The 17,070-nt window shown below is 42.7% G+C and overlaps 1 protein-coding gene across 1 annotated transcript; it reads left to right on the forward strand.

Annotated features, from left to right (window-relative positions):
- Positions 1-6: 6 nt before the first annotated feature.
- LOC109955767 (sentrin-specific protease 6-like) lies at positions 7-16,927 on the forward strand. Its single transcript, XM_020592217.1, has 19 exons — positions 7-32; positions 291-385; positions 1,131-1,282; positions 1,563-1,947; positions 2,271-2,395; positions 5,713-5,877; positions 6,267-6,300; positions 7,018-7,221; positions 7,955-8,181; positions 8,413-8,495; positions 8,597-8,713; positions 8,922-9,044; positions 11,383-11,475; positions 12,815-12,891; positions 13,736-13,794; positions 14,104-14,147; positions 14,232-14,300; positions 14,914-15,064; positions 15,493-16,927. Exons 6-19 carry the CDS (start codon positions 5,872-5,874, stop codon positions 15,628-15,630), a joined length of 1,425 nt encoding a protein of 474 aa, XP_020447873.1. The 5' UTR covers positions 7-32; positions 291-385; positions 1,131-1,282; positions 1,563-1,947; positions 2,271-2,395; positions 5,713-5,871; the 3' UTR covers positions 15,631-16,927.
- Positions 16,928-17,070: the final 143 nt, after the last annotated feature.

The following is a 17,070-nucleotide window of genomic DNA, read 5'->3' on the forward strand; positions in this document are numbered from 1 at the left end:
GCTGAGCCTTCCTCTGCCTCTTTGTCCAATGGGTGAGATTCAGAGTTGTTTATCATTATGTTCCATTATACAAGAATATGAAAGTAACAAGCTCTGAAGTCAAAGTATATATGTGTATAAAGTAGGTAAAAAAAATCAACAAGTACTAATGAGTGTTAAACTGGGAGAAAGTAATAAAAGGTAAAAGAGAGCTGACACAGAATATAAAATCCTCCAGATATCAAATTGAGCGGTTTTAAATAGACAACTGTGTATTTTTACTAATTGCTGTTTTGTGTATGGTCCACCAGGTGGCGACCTAAGAGAGCATCAGACCGACTGTTGCTGCCAGAGGCAGACTCAGAGTGTCCATCTCCACCACAGAAGAAAAGAATTGACCTCAATGGTAAAAGTTTAGGCTTTTTTTTTTTTACTTGTAATTCATGTGCTGAGGGAGATTTTGTTCATTTAGTTAGTGGTTAATTTTATTCTGTTCTAATCAACAGTTTAACTCTCACTCTAATCTGACCACAAATCTGGACACACAGAGCTGAAACTGTCTTGACTCAACACATACTGTGAGAGAGAATATGTATATTCTAATTTTGATTAACAGGCTTTTTAAAGAATAAAGTGGCATATCATGCCTCTGCAGGACCAGAAATCACACTAATAATCTGCGTAGATTCAAGAGGCTTTATTTGCCATTTGTACATGTACAGACACCACAGGTTCGTTTTTTATTTTTAATAAATTTGCAAAGATTTCAAACAAACTTTTTTCACATTGTCATTATGGTGTATTTGTAGGATTTTGAGGACAATAATGAATTTAATCCATTTTGGAATGAGGCACATAACAAAATGTGGAAAAAGTTGAGCACTGTGAATACTTTCTGGATGCACTGTAGGAGTTCTCTATGCACAAGCTCTAGGAGTCTGAGGCACAAGCAAGATAAGGAACAACCAAATAGTAATAGAAAGTTATAAAGCAAACTCTAAAAACACTAACATGTAAACTGTAATACAGCACACTGTAGAGTGAAAAATAAAATACATAACAGTAACAAACACAATATAAAAGAACACTGGACAATGCTGTCCAGTCTGCAGCATCCTAATTCACATTTATTCTTATATTTTCACCTCCAGGTTTTTCTTTGACTCAGAGCATCTCTGTGGAGTCGGTGGACTCTCTGGCTGAGCTGCGAGCTGAGGAGCATGCTGGGAGTTTGAATTCATCCTTACTGGGAGAGAGACCACGGAGAAGAGTCGAGCTCAGAGGGGAGGCTGCTGAGGGCAAGGTACAGGTCAAAGGTCACAGCCAGGCTTTTACTGTCGTCTGCTGTTGCAGCAGCTCTCTGTGGGTTAAAGTAATAGTTCAGCTTGGTGGGAAACAGTTTTTTATTTCAGAGACCGTCGGCGCTTACAGAGCTGAATACAGGCAGTTGTTAGCCTAGCTTAGCATAAAGACTTGAACCAGGGGGTAAGTTGAAACATACTCCTGCCAGCACCTCTGATGAACAGGATTTATGTTCTTGTTTAATCAGTACACAAACACCCTGATGGTCTCTGTTGTTTTAGAGCGACAGACGAGACTCTGCTGAGTCTCCCCTGAAGCAGCAGAAGAACAGCTCGACTCTCTCTGGTTCAGATCAGTCTTCAGAGGACGACTTCTTGGTTCCCTCCACAACCAGAAACAAACCTTCAGCAGGCAAATCTCCCCCCTCAGACATCCACAAACCCTCCTCCTCCTCATCCTCAAGGACGTTGGTCCCCTTACTGAGAACGCCAGACCGGAGGAGGAGTCTGAACAGGACAGTGCAGCTTGCCACCAACACCAACCTGACGGACGTGAGGGAGAAGGAGCGACAGCGGTGGACGGAGTTCAGAGAGAGGAAGCTGTCGAACAGGTCGGCCATCATCCGATCGCAACTGAAGAAACCCAGGCAGAGTCCAGCAGAAGCCAGTGAGTAAGACCTGAACTCATTTTGTAAGACTGGGACCCAGAGACTAAGACCTGGACCTAGTGGTAATGTACAGAGAGCTTTGAAATGTCACAAACCATCACTAATTGAGAGAACCTTACAGAAAATATAAAAGAATATATTAAAAAAGTGAAAAACTAGTAATGAATGTGTTGGAGCTCATTGATCCTTAGTTATTGATTATCTGTAGTACAGGGAGGAGATTCAGTGATCAGCTGAATCATTTGGAGTTTGTTGCAGATTTTTCTGCAAATTTAAATAAACAATTGACATTGATTTAGTTTGTGTCTGGTGCTGCCTTCAGTTGTGCTGTCGAGTGAGGAGGAGGACGGTGATGAGAGTGAAGACAGCGGAGACGGAACGAGGAGGACGTTAGGGAGCAGCAGCCAGTCGGATGAATCCTGTCTGGAAGACCTGGAGAAGGCACAGGTAGGAGACACCTGGGCGAGACAACAACACAGGTCTGCTGGTTTTCCTTTGAGCACCTGAGGTTCTCCACCTGAGAGAAAGACTCGATTTCATTAGTTATTCATGATTAACAAACCACTGATTGTTAACGTGGCTGACTGCCTTTACTGACCTGCCCCCAGGGATTGATGGAAGCTAAATAGCTAGTGTCTGAACATCCTGATGAATTCTCTGTCCTCAGACTGTGAACCGTCGAGGAGCCAAATATGTAGACTTTGTCCTGAGGGAAATATGGTTGAGCCACTGAAATATAAAGGGTTCATAACTTACAGAAGAGATGGGAAACTATGATCCAGGTTGTAATAAACAAGAATTGTTATAGCTTAAGTTTCTTCAGTATAGTGCAGGGGTGTCAAACTGAATTTCATCTCGGGCCACATCCACATTATGGTTGCTCTTAAACAGCTGGCTGTAATTGTATGAATGTATCTACTATTACACTGCATAATTACCTCCTACTCAGCCACCTTACGTCTGTCTGGTATGGCACATCTCCATGCTCGGTACTGAGCTCCTTCAGAAACAGTTGGTACTGATTCAGGCCACGTGCCCGTAGGAAGCCCCCGGTTTTGTGACGTAGTCACGGTGTTGTCTGGTTCCAAAATCTTACCACACAGAGCTTCTCGGTGGGCAGTACGTTGGCCTGTTATCAGGGGAGTGCAACAATTCTGCATGTTCTCTCTCACCAGTCCAACCAAGCCAGCTCTCTCTCCACACACTGCAGTGCGCCAACTTCTCTCAGGGTAATTTCATTTTACTTCTCCACCACAGTGTAGATGTCCCTCCCTTGTCGTTCTGTGCATGGCGACCGCATCCAAAAGCTCCTCACTGACAGGCAAGTCTGCCTTCACACCTCTGAAAAATGGCTAGATGCGCTGTAGCAGTAATGTTGCTACGAAAATGCCAAAAGACTGCACGCTTCTTCAGTCTTCCCGCTAGTTCCCCGAAACATATCTTCATCATACACTGCTTCAAAAATGCACCTTCTTCAGCCACAATAAGACCGGCTTTCAGTGCTGCATCATCACCAGCTTGTTTCCATTAAGCACAAACATATTTTCTTTCCCATCTCCCATTATATAGCCTCCCTCTGCATCGACCTTTCTTTTCTTCAACATGATGGGTCTATTTGTATTTTTTACTAATCCTATCTACTGGCCAGATGCCTTCATCGCACAGGTAATAAAACTGAGATGCATCTTCAGGTCCCGAAAATGACATTTATAATAACACTAAAATAATTTACAATCTCTCGTGGGCCACATAAAATGACAGGACGGGCTCGATCTGGCCCACAGGCCTCGAGTTTGACATCTATGGGGTAGTGAAACCAGCCTGACTTTGACTTATGGTATCTGTGCTAATAACAGGAAACACAGAGCAGATTCCATGTTGAGCAGAGAGTCCGCCAGGTCATTTCTCAAACAAACTGGATCATTGAAATCTCTCTGGCATGCTGCATTGTTATGTTGTGAGCTGTGGGTTTCATTTACTGAGTCCACCTGCAGCTGCTCAGAGGCTCTGGACAGCCTCCATGTGGTGAACTCTGTGACCTGACGTGTCTCTGTCAGGTAGAACTGTCCACAGCATCCACACCACAAAGATGTGGCCCCAGCTTTGATGTGGCTTTAGGTAAAGGTGCGTTAACTCAGATTTCCAACAGTGTCTGATAACTCCAGTGACAGTGGGACAGGACGTGGTGTCTCTCAGCTACACCCCCCTCCATGACCCTGCCTACAGCCCTCCTGTTGTTCTTCCAGCTTCTCCACCCTGTGTTGTCAAAGTACGGTCTGTTAATTAGCCCCGCCTGCCACCTAGCCAAGGTTAGAAGAAGGGTTTTTCCAGCCACCAGTAGTCATGTCAAACAGCCATGGAGGAGCTCTGGGCAGCTAAAAGTCTGAACCAGTGGCTGCCAGAGTGAAGAGGTGGCGTCTTTTGCACAGAGCGAGTGGGACAAATAAAGAGCAACAACCAGGGTTAACATTGGTTTGACATGGAGAGGGTTAAAAGTAGCCAGAAGACTCAGACTGGATTCAGATGTGCCGTTCTTCCTTCTGGATGTGTTCATTGTTTCTGTGAATAATTATATCTTAAACATCAGAAATGACTTGTATGAACACAACAATAACTTGTGCTGATTACAAACATCTGGTGTGAAACTGGTGCTTCTGGCCTGTCTCCAGTTCAGGACTGACCCAGTTTGGGTCTAGGACTCCGTGTGCGGACTCTGTTGCATGTCTGAGGCTAGAGTGAGTCATGCTGTTTGTTTGTGTGTTTGCAGGCCTATAAACAGGAGTCTAAGTAGTTTCAGATCGACACTGAATGCTGCCTTTACCGACGAAACCATGTAAACTAGCTGAGTCTTTATCAGAACAGGTTTTCATGTTGGTGAAAGAAGGAACTGAGCTGAATGTGACCCAGATCTGGCTTATGACTGGAGACGTCAGTTGAGCAGCACCAACTGGGTCTAATTGTCACGTTTGAAGAAGCTCATCATGAGTTAATGAAGTTTTATTGCTTACATGAGGCAGAAAGAGTTTTAGTGGTCCTGGTTTTTATTCATGCTGGAAGAACTGTTGAGTCACTTTTGTTTCTGTCATTGGCAGATTTCTCTGCTTACTCTAGATTACTCAACATGCTGCTTGTTTGCAGAGACGGTACCGCACAGGCTGTCACAGCAGCCAAAAGCCATTACAGCACAACACAGATAATGTGGATTGTTTATGTTCTGTAAGTGATGACATCATTAGTCAGCAGGTACTGCCAGTACCTTTGCTGTTAGTTCAGCTCATGAACAAGCTTTTTCTATTAGAGTTGTGTAGATACTTGTTGGGATGATTTCTGTTTTGCTACAGAAGCATTTTCCTGTTGATTTTGTAAGTAAAATGTTGAGACATGCATGGGGACATTGTAAGAAACAAACACACCACAACTACTAAGTGACTCAACAGAAATTACAGTGTGCAGTAATAACTTTCAGTAGAACCCTATATTACCCTAACCCCAACCCTTCATGCTTATAATCTGGGGAAAAATGTTTGTGATGAGCAGACCTTGGCCTGAACAACAACCACTCTCCTTAAACAGATTTTTATTGTTTATATACTGTCTCAGTTGTTTTAGGATCCTAATTGAGGTGATTTGTATTTTGGCAAGACTGCCGCCTCCACTTTGCAAACACTGCAGTATCACAGAAAAATACTGAAATCTAAAGATGCAGGAGGACATGAACTCTCCTGAGCATGTGTGTCGATGCTTACTGGCATGTTGTCTGACAGGGTCAACAGGTGGGGAAACAGGGTATTTCTTCCAAAGCTGAAGCAGTTGTGGGCAAGCCGCTGCTGCCGCCACAGAGGCCAGTTACGTCGCCTCCATTCCTGCAACTGGAGTTCACCTCGCTTCACGCCGGGCTAACATCTGTTGACGCTAATGGGAAGATGATGGTGAGACACTTTTAACTTGACCCTGCTGTGCACTGCTACAGAGTCACACAGACACACTTCACTGTGCCATGTCAGCTGGTTCACGTAGGTAGAGCCTAGAGTGGAGCAGGAGAGGACCAGGTTAGTAGGGCAGGGAATCCGCCTACACTGGATAGGCAAGACGCCTGGTCTTTTGTTTGTTTGAATTCTGTCATAATATCCTAAAGAGAATATTCTGTGGACACACATTCAGTCCAACACAGGACATGCAGAGGCCTACAGAATAATAAGACAACTAGCAGAAAAAAGCAGCAGCACAAGACACAAACAGTGCTGTGTGTAAAGTGTTGTGTGGATGAATGAATCCTGATGATTCCAGTGACACTTCCTTTGTCTCTTCTCCTGTTCAGATCACTGACAGCAGCATCAGGATTCCCCTGAAAGGTAACACACACACAGATGGTCTTGGTGTGTCTCTGCTGGACCACACTGACGTTAAAGCCCAGATGGCTTTAACACATTCACTGTGTGATCAACTATCTGGGTGTTGTCAGATCGATCACCAGTTCTCTGTGTGATGTCTGGTCAACGTTCACAACAGAACGTGTTTTAGAAACACCTCGAAAACATCATGTTAGAGAATATTGTTCTGGTTCTCTAAATATCAGTCTAGTGGTTCCCTGACCTACTGTATTTATTCTTGAAGTATTATAACGTATCTCAAGACTTTTTCTTTGCAAAAGTGTTTTTCTGTAAAATTTTAATGTTTCTTAAATGTTATTGAATGTTTCAGGATATTAGTATTTTCATTTATCATTTATGACTTCATCCTAACAATACTGAAATATTTGACATATTTCATTGTTGTATTTATTAAATTTACATATTGAAATGCTTTGACTCACTGTTCAAACTACTAACTTTATAATTCATTATAAAGTATGTTTTTTTAAACTTAAGAAAATACTATATATATTAAATATATATATCTTTATATTATAATTTTCCTGAAATATCTTGACGTTATTTGTCCTCTAATAGTCAATGTAGATGTTTGGCTGATGTGTGGTCTGGAGGTGTCAGTTCTCTTGTGTGATTATGTTTGAGACTTTTCACACAAGAAACAACCAACAAACAGTTTTTATTCTGTCTCTGTCTCAGGAGCTGAGGAGGGGGAGGTGACTGTGGTGGCATCCCAGATTCGGGGTTACGGTGTTTGGGATGGGGGCTTGGCTCAGGGCGGGGCTCTGCTGGCCGGTTGGGAAGGTCCTGCCCCCTCACTGCTCTTCCTGTGGGTGACAGATGCTCAGACCAACCTGATGCAGAGGGAACTGTCTGACATTCAGGCCTCGTCTGCTACCTCAGGTAAACTCAGGGTTCAGCGGACATTTACTTCAGCTTTTATAAAGCTTTTCTTTTATTTTCTGTGTGTGAGAAAATGCAGTATTCAGCTTTTGAGGAAAGGCCTACTGACCGAACAGAATGTCCTAACCTCAGCAAACACTTCACTTCTGACTCCTCCAGTTCACTAACACAAACATGTTAAGACCTTGAAAATGTTTCAGTTCGGATCAGAAAGTGCAGCTTTTCCTATGTGTGTTACTTATTAAACTCCAGTGTTAACACATGCACAAAAACACATTGCTGTTTTTGTCCTTCACATACTCACAAATAAACAGAATAAGTAATAACTGGCAAAGTCAGAAAACATCCATGTATTTTCCATCATCACACCATTTCCACACACAGGACACCTAAATAAAATGTTGAGAGGTCTCACTCTGATGCTGTTTCCTGGTGAACCACAAGAGGCATGGTAACTGAACTATAAACCTGTGTGCTTCGGTCTCAGTGTTACAGAGGTCCACTTAAATAAGAAGTCAAATAAAACTGCCCTGAGCACAAAAACAGGTTATATCTGAGCCCTGCACACTTTGCAGAGAGAATTCAGACTGGGCTAATAGGTCCCGAGACTGGTCAAACTGGGCCAGAACACAGCCAGAGACTGGTCAGAATGGATGGGTAGATGCCCACAGACTGGTCTAACTGGAACCAGTTTGTGAAGACCACAGTCTGAATTCTGTTATGCTGTCTTCAGGGCCACCGTGCTCCTTCCTTCTGCTGGTGCTGAAGGAGCAGTTGCAGGAGCTCCAGGTCGCTCTGCTGGCCTCCATCCTGGACATGAAGGAGTACAGGGAGGGCCACTCCTCCCCCTCCTCCATTGGCCTGACCTCCCCTCTGGCCTGGACCGATGGGCTGGTGCTCCTTCATAGCTGTCCTCCTCCTGTGGACCAGCACCTCCTCAGACTGCTGGGACAGTCTACAGTAAGACCCCACTTCCTCTGCCTCCTTGGCCCCTTCTCCTCTCAGCTCCTTACCTCTTCCCCTTGTTGCGCTCAGTCTCCCTTTACCTCCTTTGTTCCTGCCGGCTCCTTCTGCTGGCATCCTTCCCTCCTTCCTTTTTTGTCTCATTCACTCTTGCGAAGTCCTTTGTCTCCTTTTCAGTCTCCTTATCTCCCTTACCCACACTTTCACCTCCTGTGTGTTCCCTGACAGGAGAAGTCCAGTCAGGTGAGACGCAGTCAGAGAAACAAGACGTCTACCTCAGGCTCATCTGGTCTCCAGCAGCTTCCCACCAGGTAAAACCAGTGACACCAGTCTGTCAATAATCAGCTGTACTCGGGGTCTAGTAAAAGGATTTTAAATCATTCCTTGATCTGACCTTGTGTCTGGTGTTCAGGTTGATCCAGTATCCTGCGGCACCCAGTAAAGGCCGGATCACGGTGACGAAGGAGGACCTGGCCTGTCTGGATGCTGGCGAGTTCCTCAACGACGTCATCATCGACTTCTACCTCAAGTCAGTGAAACAGATGAGTTTGTTTTATATGTTCTGTTCCAAGTTTACAGGTGTTGGAAGTTTTTAGGTGTCAGGGATCTTTCAAACATCATCTTGTAATTTAAACACTAACTCCAACAGCCTGTGTTCAGCTCTTCTCTAACCACTATATGCAGCCTCTGCGTCACCACCAGGGGTCAGTGCCCTAATTCTCCTCCTCCTCCTGCAGGTATCTCCTCCTGGAGGGAGTCGGCGGTTCCGTGGCCAAGCGGTCTCACGTCTTCAGCAGTTTTTTTTACAAACAGCTGAGCAGACGGAGAGCGGCCGGAGAGGACAACACTCCCTCTGTCCCGTAAGAGCTTTTATTTTGAAAAATCCTCAAAAGGGAGGAGACAGGCTGATGCAGTTCAGCATAACGTGAACATTTTTCTGCATATATCATTAATGATGCAAAATGTATTTTTAGTTCTTTTTCCTGATGGTAAACATGACTTTTGAACTCAACTTCAGTTTGACAAACCCCAATTCCAATGAAGTTGGGACATTGTGTAAAATGTAAATAAAAACAGAATACATTGACTTGCATATCCTTTTTGACCCATATTTAATTGAAAACACCACAAAGACAAGATATTTAATGTTCAAACTGATAAACTTCTACAATAGCCCCTCTTTCCTTGGGTGTTCCCCAAGGCTCAATTCTGGCACCTATACTTTTCTCACTAAATATGCTACCGTTAGGTTCAATTATCTCTAAGCATAACATACGCTTTCATTTTTATGCTGATGATGTGCAAATTTACTTACCGTTGATGCAGAGTGATGTCAATGACCTAGCCCCCTTGCATTTGCGTGATATTAAACAGTGGCTTGCACAGAACTTCCTTCATTTGAACGAGAGGAAGACTGAATACATTGCTTTTAGCCCGGACTCTACTCACATCATACCCGGCCTAGGAGCTTCAGCCCCTTCATTCACTCAAACTGTGAAAAACCTAGGAGTGTTATGTGATAGCAACCTCACATTTCACAAGCAGATTATTTCTGTGGTCAAAATAAGCTTCTTTCAACTGACGCTCTTAGGAAAGGTGAAGCCCTTTTTATCTTGAGTCGACCTAGAAAAAGCCATTCATGCTTTCATTAGCTCACGACTTGACTACTGCAACACTTTCTACACTGGAATTAGTCAGTCTCTCCTCCGTAGGCTTCAGCCAGTACAGAACGTGGATGCTCGCCTACTGTCAAATACTCCAAAGCATGCTCATATCACCCCTGTCCTTCAGTCTCTTCATTGGCTTCAGGTACAGTTTAGAATTGATTTTAAAATTTTACTGTTCGTGTTCAAGGCCATTAATGGCCTTGCTCCAGCCTATTTGTCTGATCTTTTAACTATTCATATCCCAGTCAGAGCGCTGCGTTCCTCTGAGCATTTGTCTCTAGTTGTCCCGAGGGCAAGGTACAAAAAGTGGGGTTCTTTTGCCGTATATGCCCCCAAGCTCTGGAATACCCTGCCTCCTGAGCTTTGGTCTATAACTTGAGTTAATGGTTTTTAAGTCTAAATTAAAGGCACACCTACTCAGACTGCCTTTCAGCATTTAATTTATAGCAGTGGTGCCATACAGGTGCCTACAGGCTTTCTAATTATATATTCTGTAATTCTTATTTTGTACTTTGACTCATTTTTATTGTACAGGAGTTTTATAGTTGCTTACACACCATGGTTTTAAATTTGTGTAATTTTAACTTTTCCTTTTTATTAGTTTGTCTTAACATGTTCTGCTTTTATTTTTATGTTTTGTTGTGAAGCACTTTGAGCACCCAGGGGACAGGGGTATTTTTACCACTGTGTTACATCACCTTTCCTTATAACAACACTTAATAAGCGTTTGGGAACTGAGGACACTAACTGTTGAAGCTTCGTAGGTGGAATTTTTTCTTATTCTTGCTTGATGTACGACTTCAGTTGCTCAACAGTCCGGGATCTGTGTTGTCATATTTTGCGCTTCATAATGCACCACACATTTTCAATGGGACACAGGTCTGGACTGCAGGCAGGCCAGTCTAATACCCACACTTTTTTAATACGAAGCCACGCTGTTGTAACCTGTCTGGCTCCCACGTGTATTTTATACAGGTAAATTCCTTGCAATTGTACATTGAGAAATGTGGTTCTTAAACTGTTGGACACTTTGCTCACACAGTTGTTCACAAAGTGGTGAACCGTGCCCCGTTCTTGCTTGTGAATGACTGAGTCTTTTGGGATGCTCCTTTTATATACCCAGTCATGACGCTCAGCTGTTTCCAATAAACTTGTTCACCTGTGAAATGTTTCAAACAGGTGGTTTTTGAGCATTCCTCAACTTTCCCAGTCTTTTATTGCCCTAGCTCTTTGGGAACATGTTGCAGACATCAAATTCAAAATGAGTGAATATTTGCAAAAAACAATAAAGTTTATCAGTTTGAACATTAAATATCTTGTCCTTGTGGTGTATTCAATTAAATATGGGTCAAAAAGGATTTGCAAGTCAATGTATTCTGTTTTTATTTACATTTTACACGATGTCCCAACTTCATTGGAATTGGGGTTTGTAAATTGTTAAAGCCCTAAAATGTTTTTAGGCTTTTCATCAACTCAGATACAGAATCGCTCCATCCGACGTCTCCTCTCTGTCTGTTCCTTTGTTTCACAGGGATCGGCACATGAGGCATCAGAGGGTGAAGACATGGACGCGCCATGTCGACATTTTCACCAAAGACTTCCTATTCGTGCCTGTCAATCAAGAGTAAGAACGCCCTGATTTCAGTCCAACACACAAAAATGGCACAAAGGTGGGATAGCAAACAGATACAGTCCTGAGAGCAGTGACATCTGTCATCAGTTTAGTTTCTCAGTCATCTGGTGTGTTTTTATGGCTATAGGGAAGGGGGTCAGTAGCAGGTAGGTGGAGCTGGATATGCTCTGTCTGACCCAGCAGAGAATAAACACCTAGAGCTGAATGAGCTGTCCTCATTCATCCCAGGTTTACAGACGCTGCTCTGCAGATTTGACCTCTGCTGGCACGTTTCAGTAGTATGCTCCTCATCACTGTGTGTACCAGACTGACCAGCTCAGGCTGCTTCTGCTGGATGAGCTCTCGTGGCTTTAACAGATGCTGCTACTCCTTGCTCCTTTACTGTTTCACTGCGTTCCCTGTCTGCTGAAATCTGAAGGACTCAGATCTTTCAAGCCCCAGAAGTACTTTAATTTGTGATGATTGTGTCCCACAGCTTTCAAAGCTGACAGAGAACAGTGATAAAATATGTCCAGTCTTTATGCTGTTCATGCAACATTTTGTTCAAGCTTTCATAATGTTTTCAGTCCAGGATTTGTTAAGATGTTGTGGCTTTTTGTGCCATTTTCATGCAAGTCTCTGTGCAGATTTCATCAGGTTACTGAGCTGTTTTGTTCCCATTTTTATGTAATTGTTCCCCATCTTTGTGCCATTTTCATGTAAGTTTTACACCAGTTTCATACTAATTGGTTTGTGTTTTTTTACCATTTCTTGTGTGTTTTTGTGTAGTTTACAAGCCAGGTCTGTGTGTTATTTATTTTACATTATTTTCTGCCTGTTTGCATCATTTGCTGTTGCATCTATGTCCAGTTTTGTAACATTTTTAATATATTTTGTCCAGGTTTTAGAATAATAATGTGCCATTTTTGTGTAGTTTTTATGCCATTGTTCATGCAGTCTAGTTGTTTTTCTGTCCACATGTTTGTGAAATCCACAAGCTGTTCATGGGCTGCTTTTGGAAAAATTTCAGATTATTCAAGTTGGCTGTAAAAACATTGCAGGTGCTTAAAGAGTTTACTGATAGTGAGATTGTAGTTATTTCCAGTGAGGGTAAAAAGGTGAGTTTCTAGCTTGTACTGTTCTGTAACCAGGCATAGCATTTTGAACCTAAAACCATTTTGGTACTGACAGGTGTGTTTGTAAACCTGAGCATTAAAAGCTGTTACAGATTGGAAGCTGATGTCAGATAAATCTGGTTGATGGTTCTTGTCCTGCTTTTCTGTGCATTTGATCCCTGCCTCCTCTTTGTTTACCATTAGAAGGTGCAAGTAAAGCCACTGTTGTGTTTCAGAGCTCACTGGTACCTGGTGGTGGTTTGTTTCCCGGGACTAGACGAGGTTCAGCGTGAGGACTTTTGGAGTCGAACGGGTGAGCTTTTACCTCTGTGAAACAACTTTGTTACTGAATGGGGTGTTCTTCCTTAGATTACCTTTATTTTTCTTTTCTGGCTCATATTTTAAAGATTTAAACCATCCAGTGCCTTTGTACCAGTTAAAGTTTCTCTAAAGGACCAGTATAACCAGTAAAACGCAGTATTCTTCTGATCAGAAAGTGACTATAGCAAATATTTTAATACTGAAAGGAGCTTCCTGCCTCATTTTACCTTTAATCCAGTAGAACTGTGCTCCAACATGTCTGGTTGAGTCAGATACATCTGTCTTCTTTGTTTAAAATCTTCTACCTTCATCCATCCAAACCGCTTTTTGTTTTGTTTTGATATGTTATATCTGTGGACAATAAGAAATAAGCTCTAAGACTGCTTATAAATCGTAAAGCGGAGATTCCAGGATTTCAAGGCTACAGTGAGTGACGTGCTCCTGCATCAGCTCGGTGTGTCTGGTTCCCTCCACAGTGAGAACATGTTGTTCACAACATCACACAGTCAGGGCTGAGAAACATTTGAATCCCCCACCGTCCTGGTGAATCTTAATTTCTGGTTTTTAACATTAACTGTTGCTGAGTTAAAATCATATGTGCAGAGATTTTCTTCTTGGTGCTGCCGTCTATACAGAGAAACAAGGTCAGACAACTGAAGTAGAGACCAATGAGTGGTGGAATCACCTGTTCACAGTATAGGTCAGGGAGGCCCAGTGGAAACAGCTGTTTAAATAAATACACAGTGCAAATCTTTGTCTTCATTTGTCAGGGTTATTTAATGTTGAGTATGAGAATGCTATCGGGTGCTCGAGTTGTCCATGTTTGTGTGTCTCAGGTGGAGCCGAGCGAGCAGCTGGACCCCGAGCCTTCAGTCTGAGGTCACAGCAGCCACCGGTAAACAGAGCCATAACTTCACACACTCTGGTTTAAATCTGAATGAATGGGCTGAGTTTTAAAAAAAAGCATCTTTCCTCTCTGTTCTGGTCCTCTATCCACAAGAAGCAGGTTTCTCTTTTTAAAAATGAGTGTTTGTGGAGTTTTAGCGATACTCAGTTTGTTGAGGTCGGATCAGCGTCAGAAAAGCCTCATCAAATATTTTACAGTGTCAACCAGTTTGAAATGAAACCGGACAATGAATAAACACCCACACACGTGTTTGGTTTCCACATGAAGTAAAGCATGTTGGTGTGTTTGTTGCTGCAGGAGTGCACCAAGCAGGGCTGTCAGAGGGACACCGTGCTGAAGAGGTGAGGGAGAAGCTTAGCTTTTCTTTTGACATCACTTGCCTCAGGTACTGCGTTCTTAACATGGCGCTTTCTCATCCTTTCCAGGCCGTGCATCTTGGTCATGGACTCGCTGAAGCTATCGTACCACGAGAATGTCTGCAGACTCCTCAGAGAGTGAGTTATCACACGGCAAGGAGTCTGACACACTATTGAAACTGAGTACACCTGTAGATCATTGGAGACAACCAGCAGCACGCTAACACTCCACACATCCAAGTTCTGTGTTGACAAAATTCTCTTAAGTACATTTGAAGGTAAAAGTAAAGTGTGCACGTGTTAGCATGGAGTTTGATTGATATAGCCAACATGCTGTGAACATGTTAACTTCCTAACATTAACATGAAGCCGGATTATCAACAATGTAGTTTTTATTTTGGGCATTTTGATCCCATTTCATAAGAAGTTCTTGATATACAGTATGTTGGTTCATTTTTCTTGGAGAGAAATCGTTGGTGAAGACGAGCTGGAATTTTAACTGTTGTCACCAGTTTTCTTACAGCTTATATCTTCATAAATAAAGTTTAATTCTAGGATAGGAGGATGCACATTTAACTAACTGTTGGTATGTTTTTTGTGCCCACACGTGGATATTTGAGTCGTACCAACAGTTAAACCCCACTGGAGAAAACCTGACAGACAACTAGTTTTTCTTATTGATTAGAAGCAAACAGATTAAAGAGACACTGAAATGAGTTTAAATGCGAGGCTTTCGTCTTGTTGTCTGCAGCTACCTGCAGGTGGAGTGGGAGGTCCGGAGGGCTACTCCTCGCCTCTTTACGCCCGACTCCATGAGGAGCTCGAGCTGCAGAGTCCCGCAGCAGGACAACAGCAGCGACTGTGGGCTGTACCTGCTGCAGTACGTTGAGAGCTTCCTGCAGGTACACGAGCACCGTACACTTTTAACATTTTGAACACAGAGGTCATTCATCACTGAGGCAAAGAAAACCACTGACATTCAGAACCAGAATTAATTGAAAACTAAATGAAGATAAAACATTGTTAAAGTGAAATAAAATAAAGAGTAATAAGCAAAGCTGCACAATCAGAAACACAACTGCAGTGCAGTAATAAGTTGTAGTTTGAAACCAAAGTTCAGGCAAAAGGGAAACTGCCCCTCTCAGTTGAGACTGCTGCTCAGTTTTCCATCTGGTCTTTCCACAAATATTGGAACTAAATGTGGATAAGTGTATGAAATCTGAACATGAGAAACCCGATAACAGCTCCAAAGGATGAAAACTAGGTTCAGCTCTTTCTCAAACCATGGATACCTCCTAGACTGAATCAAGCTCTCTGATTGGCTCCCCAGAACCCTGTCGTGCAGTTCGACCTCCCAGTATGTTTGGACAACTGGTTTTCACGGCAGCAAGTGCGACAGAAGCGCGAGGAGATCCGAAGTTTGGTACTGAGGCTGCACAAGAGTCAGCAACATGACGGAGAAAACTGAGACCAAAACCACTGAGCCGTTAAACCACTGTGCAATAAATTATATAAATTATTTCTACTATGTTAATACGTTTTCACTTAACTGTTAAAGTATAAAAACTTCTTAGAGTATTTAATTTGGCTTTGGTTTTCTGTGCTTGTTAACAGCACCACCACCGGTAATGAAGTGTGTTTTCCTGATTCTTTACTCATTAAAATCTTATTCCTACTACTGTGGAGAAGCTTGGATCTTAGTGAAACAACCCGACTTCAAAAAGGATGCCAGTTTGTGGGGAAAGAATTTCTGAAAGTTGCAATAATAAAAATTTCTTACAATAGCTATGAAATTTTTTTTATCTTCTGCTGCTGGTCCAGACGTGGGCTGCGATGAAACACTAGTCGCTGTGAGATGCAGCGTTAGTGCTCGTTGTGTAAGGCTCTTCTGGCCAGTGAGCTAAACAATTAATCAGTGAGGAGTCGAGGTGTCCTTTGTCTCAGCTGAGGTCAAAGGTCACATTGTCACTATTAGAGTGTGTTTGTTGTTTGGATCCTCTCACAGCTTTAGGTCTTCTCCACCTCCACCCCTGTGCTCTACACCTGTTTGTGCGTGTTTGTAGCTGTGTGCGTGGGCTGGTTTGGCATTCTCGGGTTTTATCCGAGTGCCCCCTGCTGAGGATCAATCAGCTTACAGCTCAGTGACAGGATCAGACTGGAGGGGGCACAAGGCCGAAGGAGATTTTAGATATTTAGAGACAAAGCAACCACCACACCAGTTATTGCACTACACACTATTTTTACCAAATATTTAGCATTTACAGAAAGTACTTTAATAAATGAATGAATAAATTAATTTTAGGCCATCTGCTATACAATATTACACAACAGATGTTCCTATAATACTTTCTTAAGATCAAAGAAGAAGAATACAGAAAGAAAAAGATCCTGACTGCCTCCTGGATGCTGGCTCCAAAATAAACCCAGGAATGTCTGGAGCACAGGAAGGACACTGGTGCCTTTCAGTATAAAGTTTCAGATGCAGCATCAGTGTTTGACCAAACAACTTTTATTGTGTTTCACGTTTTCCTTGTGTTTCTGCTCCTTCCCTTTAATCCTGTTGACCAATAAACAATGCCTGCCGCTGCTTTTCGGGGGGTGGCGGCAGCAAACTGACTGATTAGTTTCTGTTGTGACTCGGAGGAAAACTGAGCTTTTAATGTTGATGTATCTTTCAAGATCTGATCAATGTATGTTTACTGAACAGCTTATTTAATAAGATATAAAGGTAATATGTATGAATGTGGTATAAATATTGTGAACAGTGTCTTGGTGAGCTCATTCATTTAGAGAATATCCTGCAGCTGTTAGAGTTCAGGGCAGAGAAGAGCATGAATAAAAAGACACGCAGTCACACGCTAAAAACTGTTTAATGTGCTAAAGATATGTCTTTTCTGTGAAAACTTAA

Source organism: Monopterus albus, unplaced genomic scaffold (assembly GCF_001952655.1).
Source record: "Monopterus albus unplaced genomic scaffold, M_albus_1.0 scaffold16.1, whole genome shotgun sequence".
Classification (NCBI taxonomy): domain Eukaryota; kingdom Metazoa; phylum Chordata; class Actinopteri; order Synbranchiformes; family Synbranchidae; genus Monopterus; species Monopterus albus.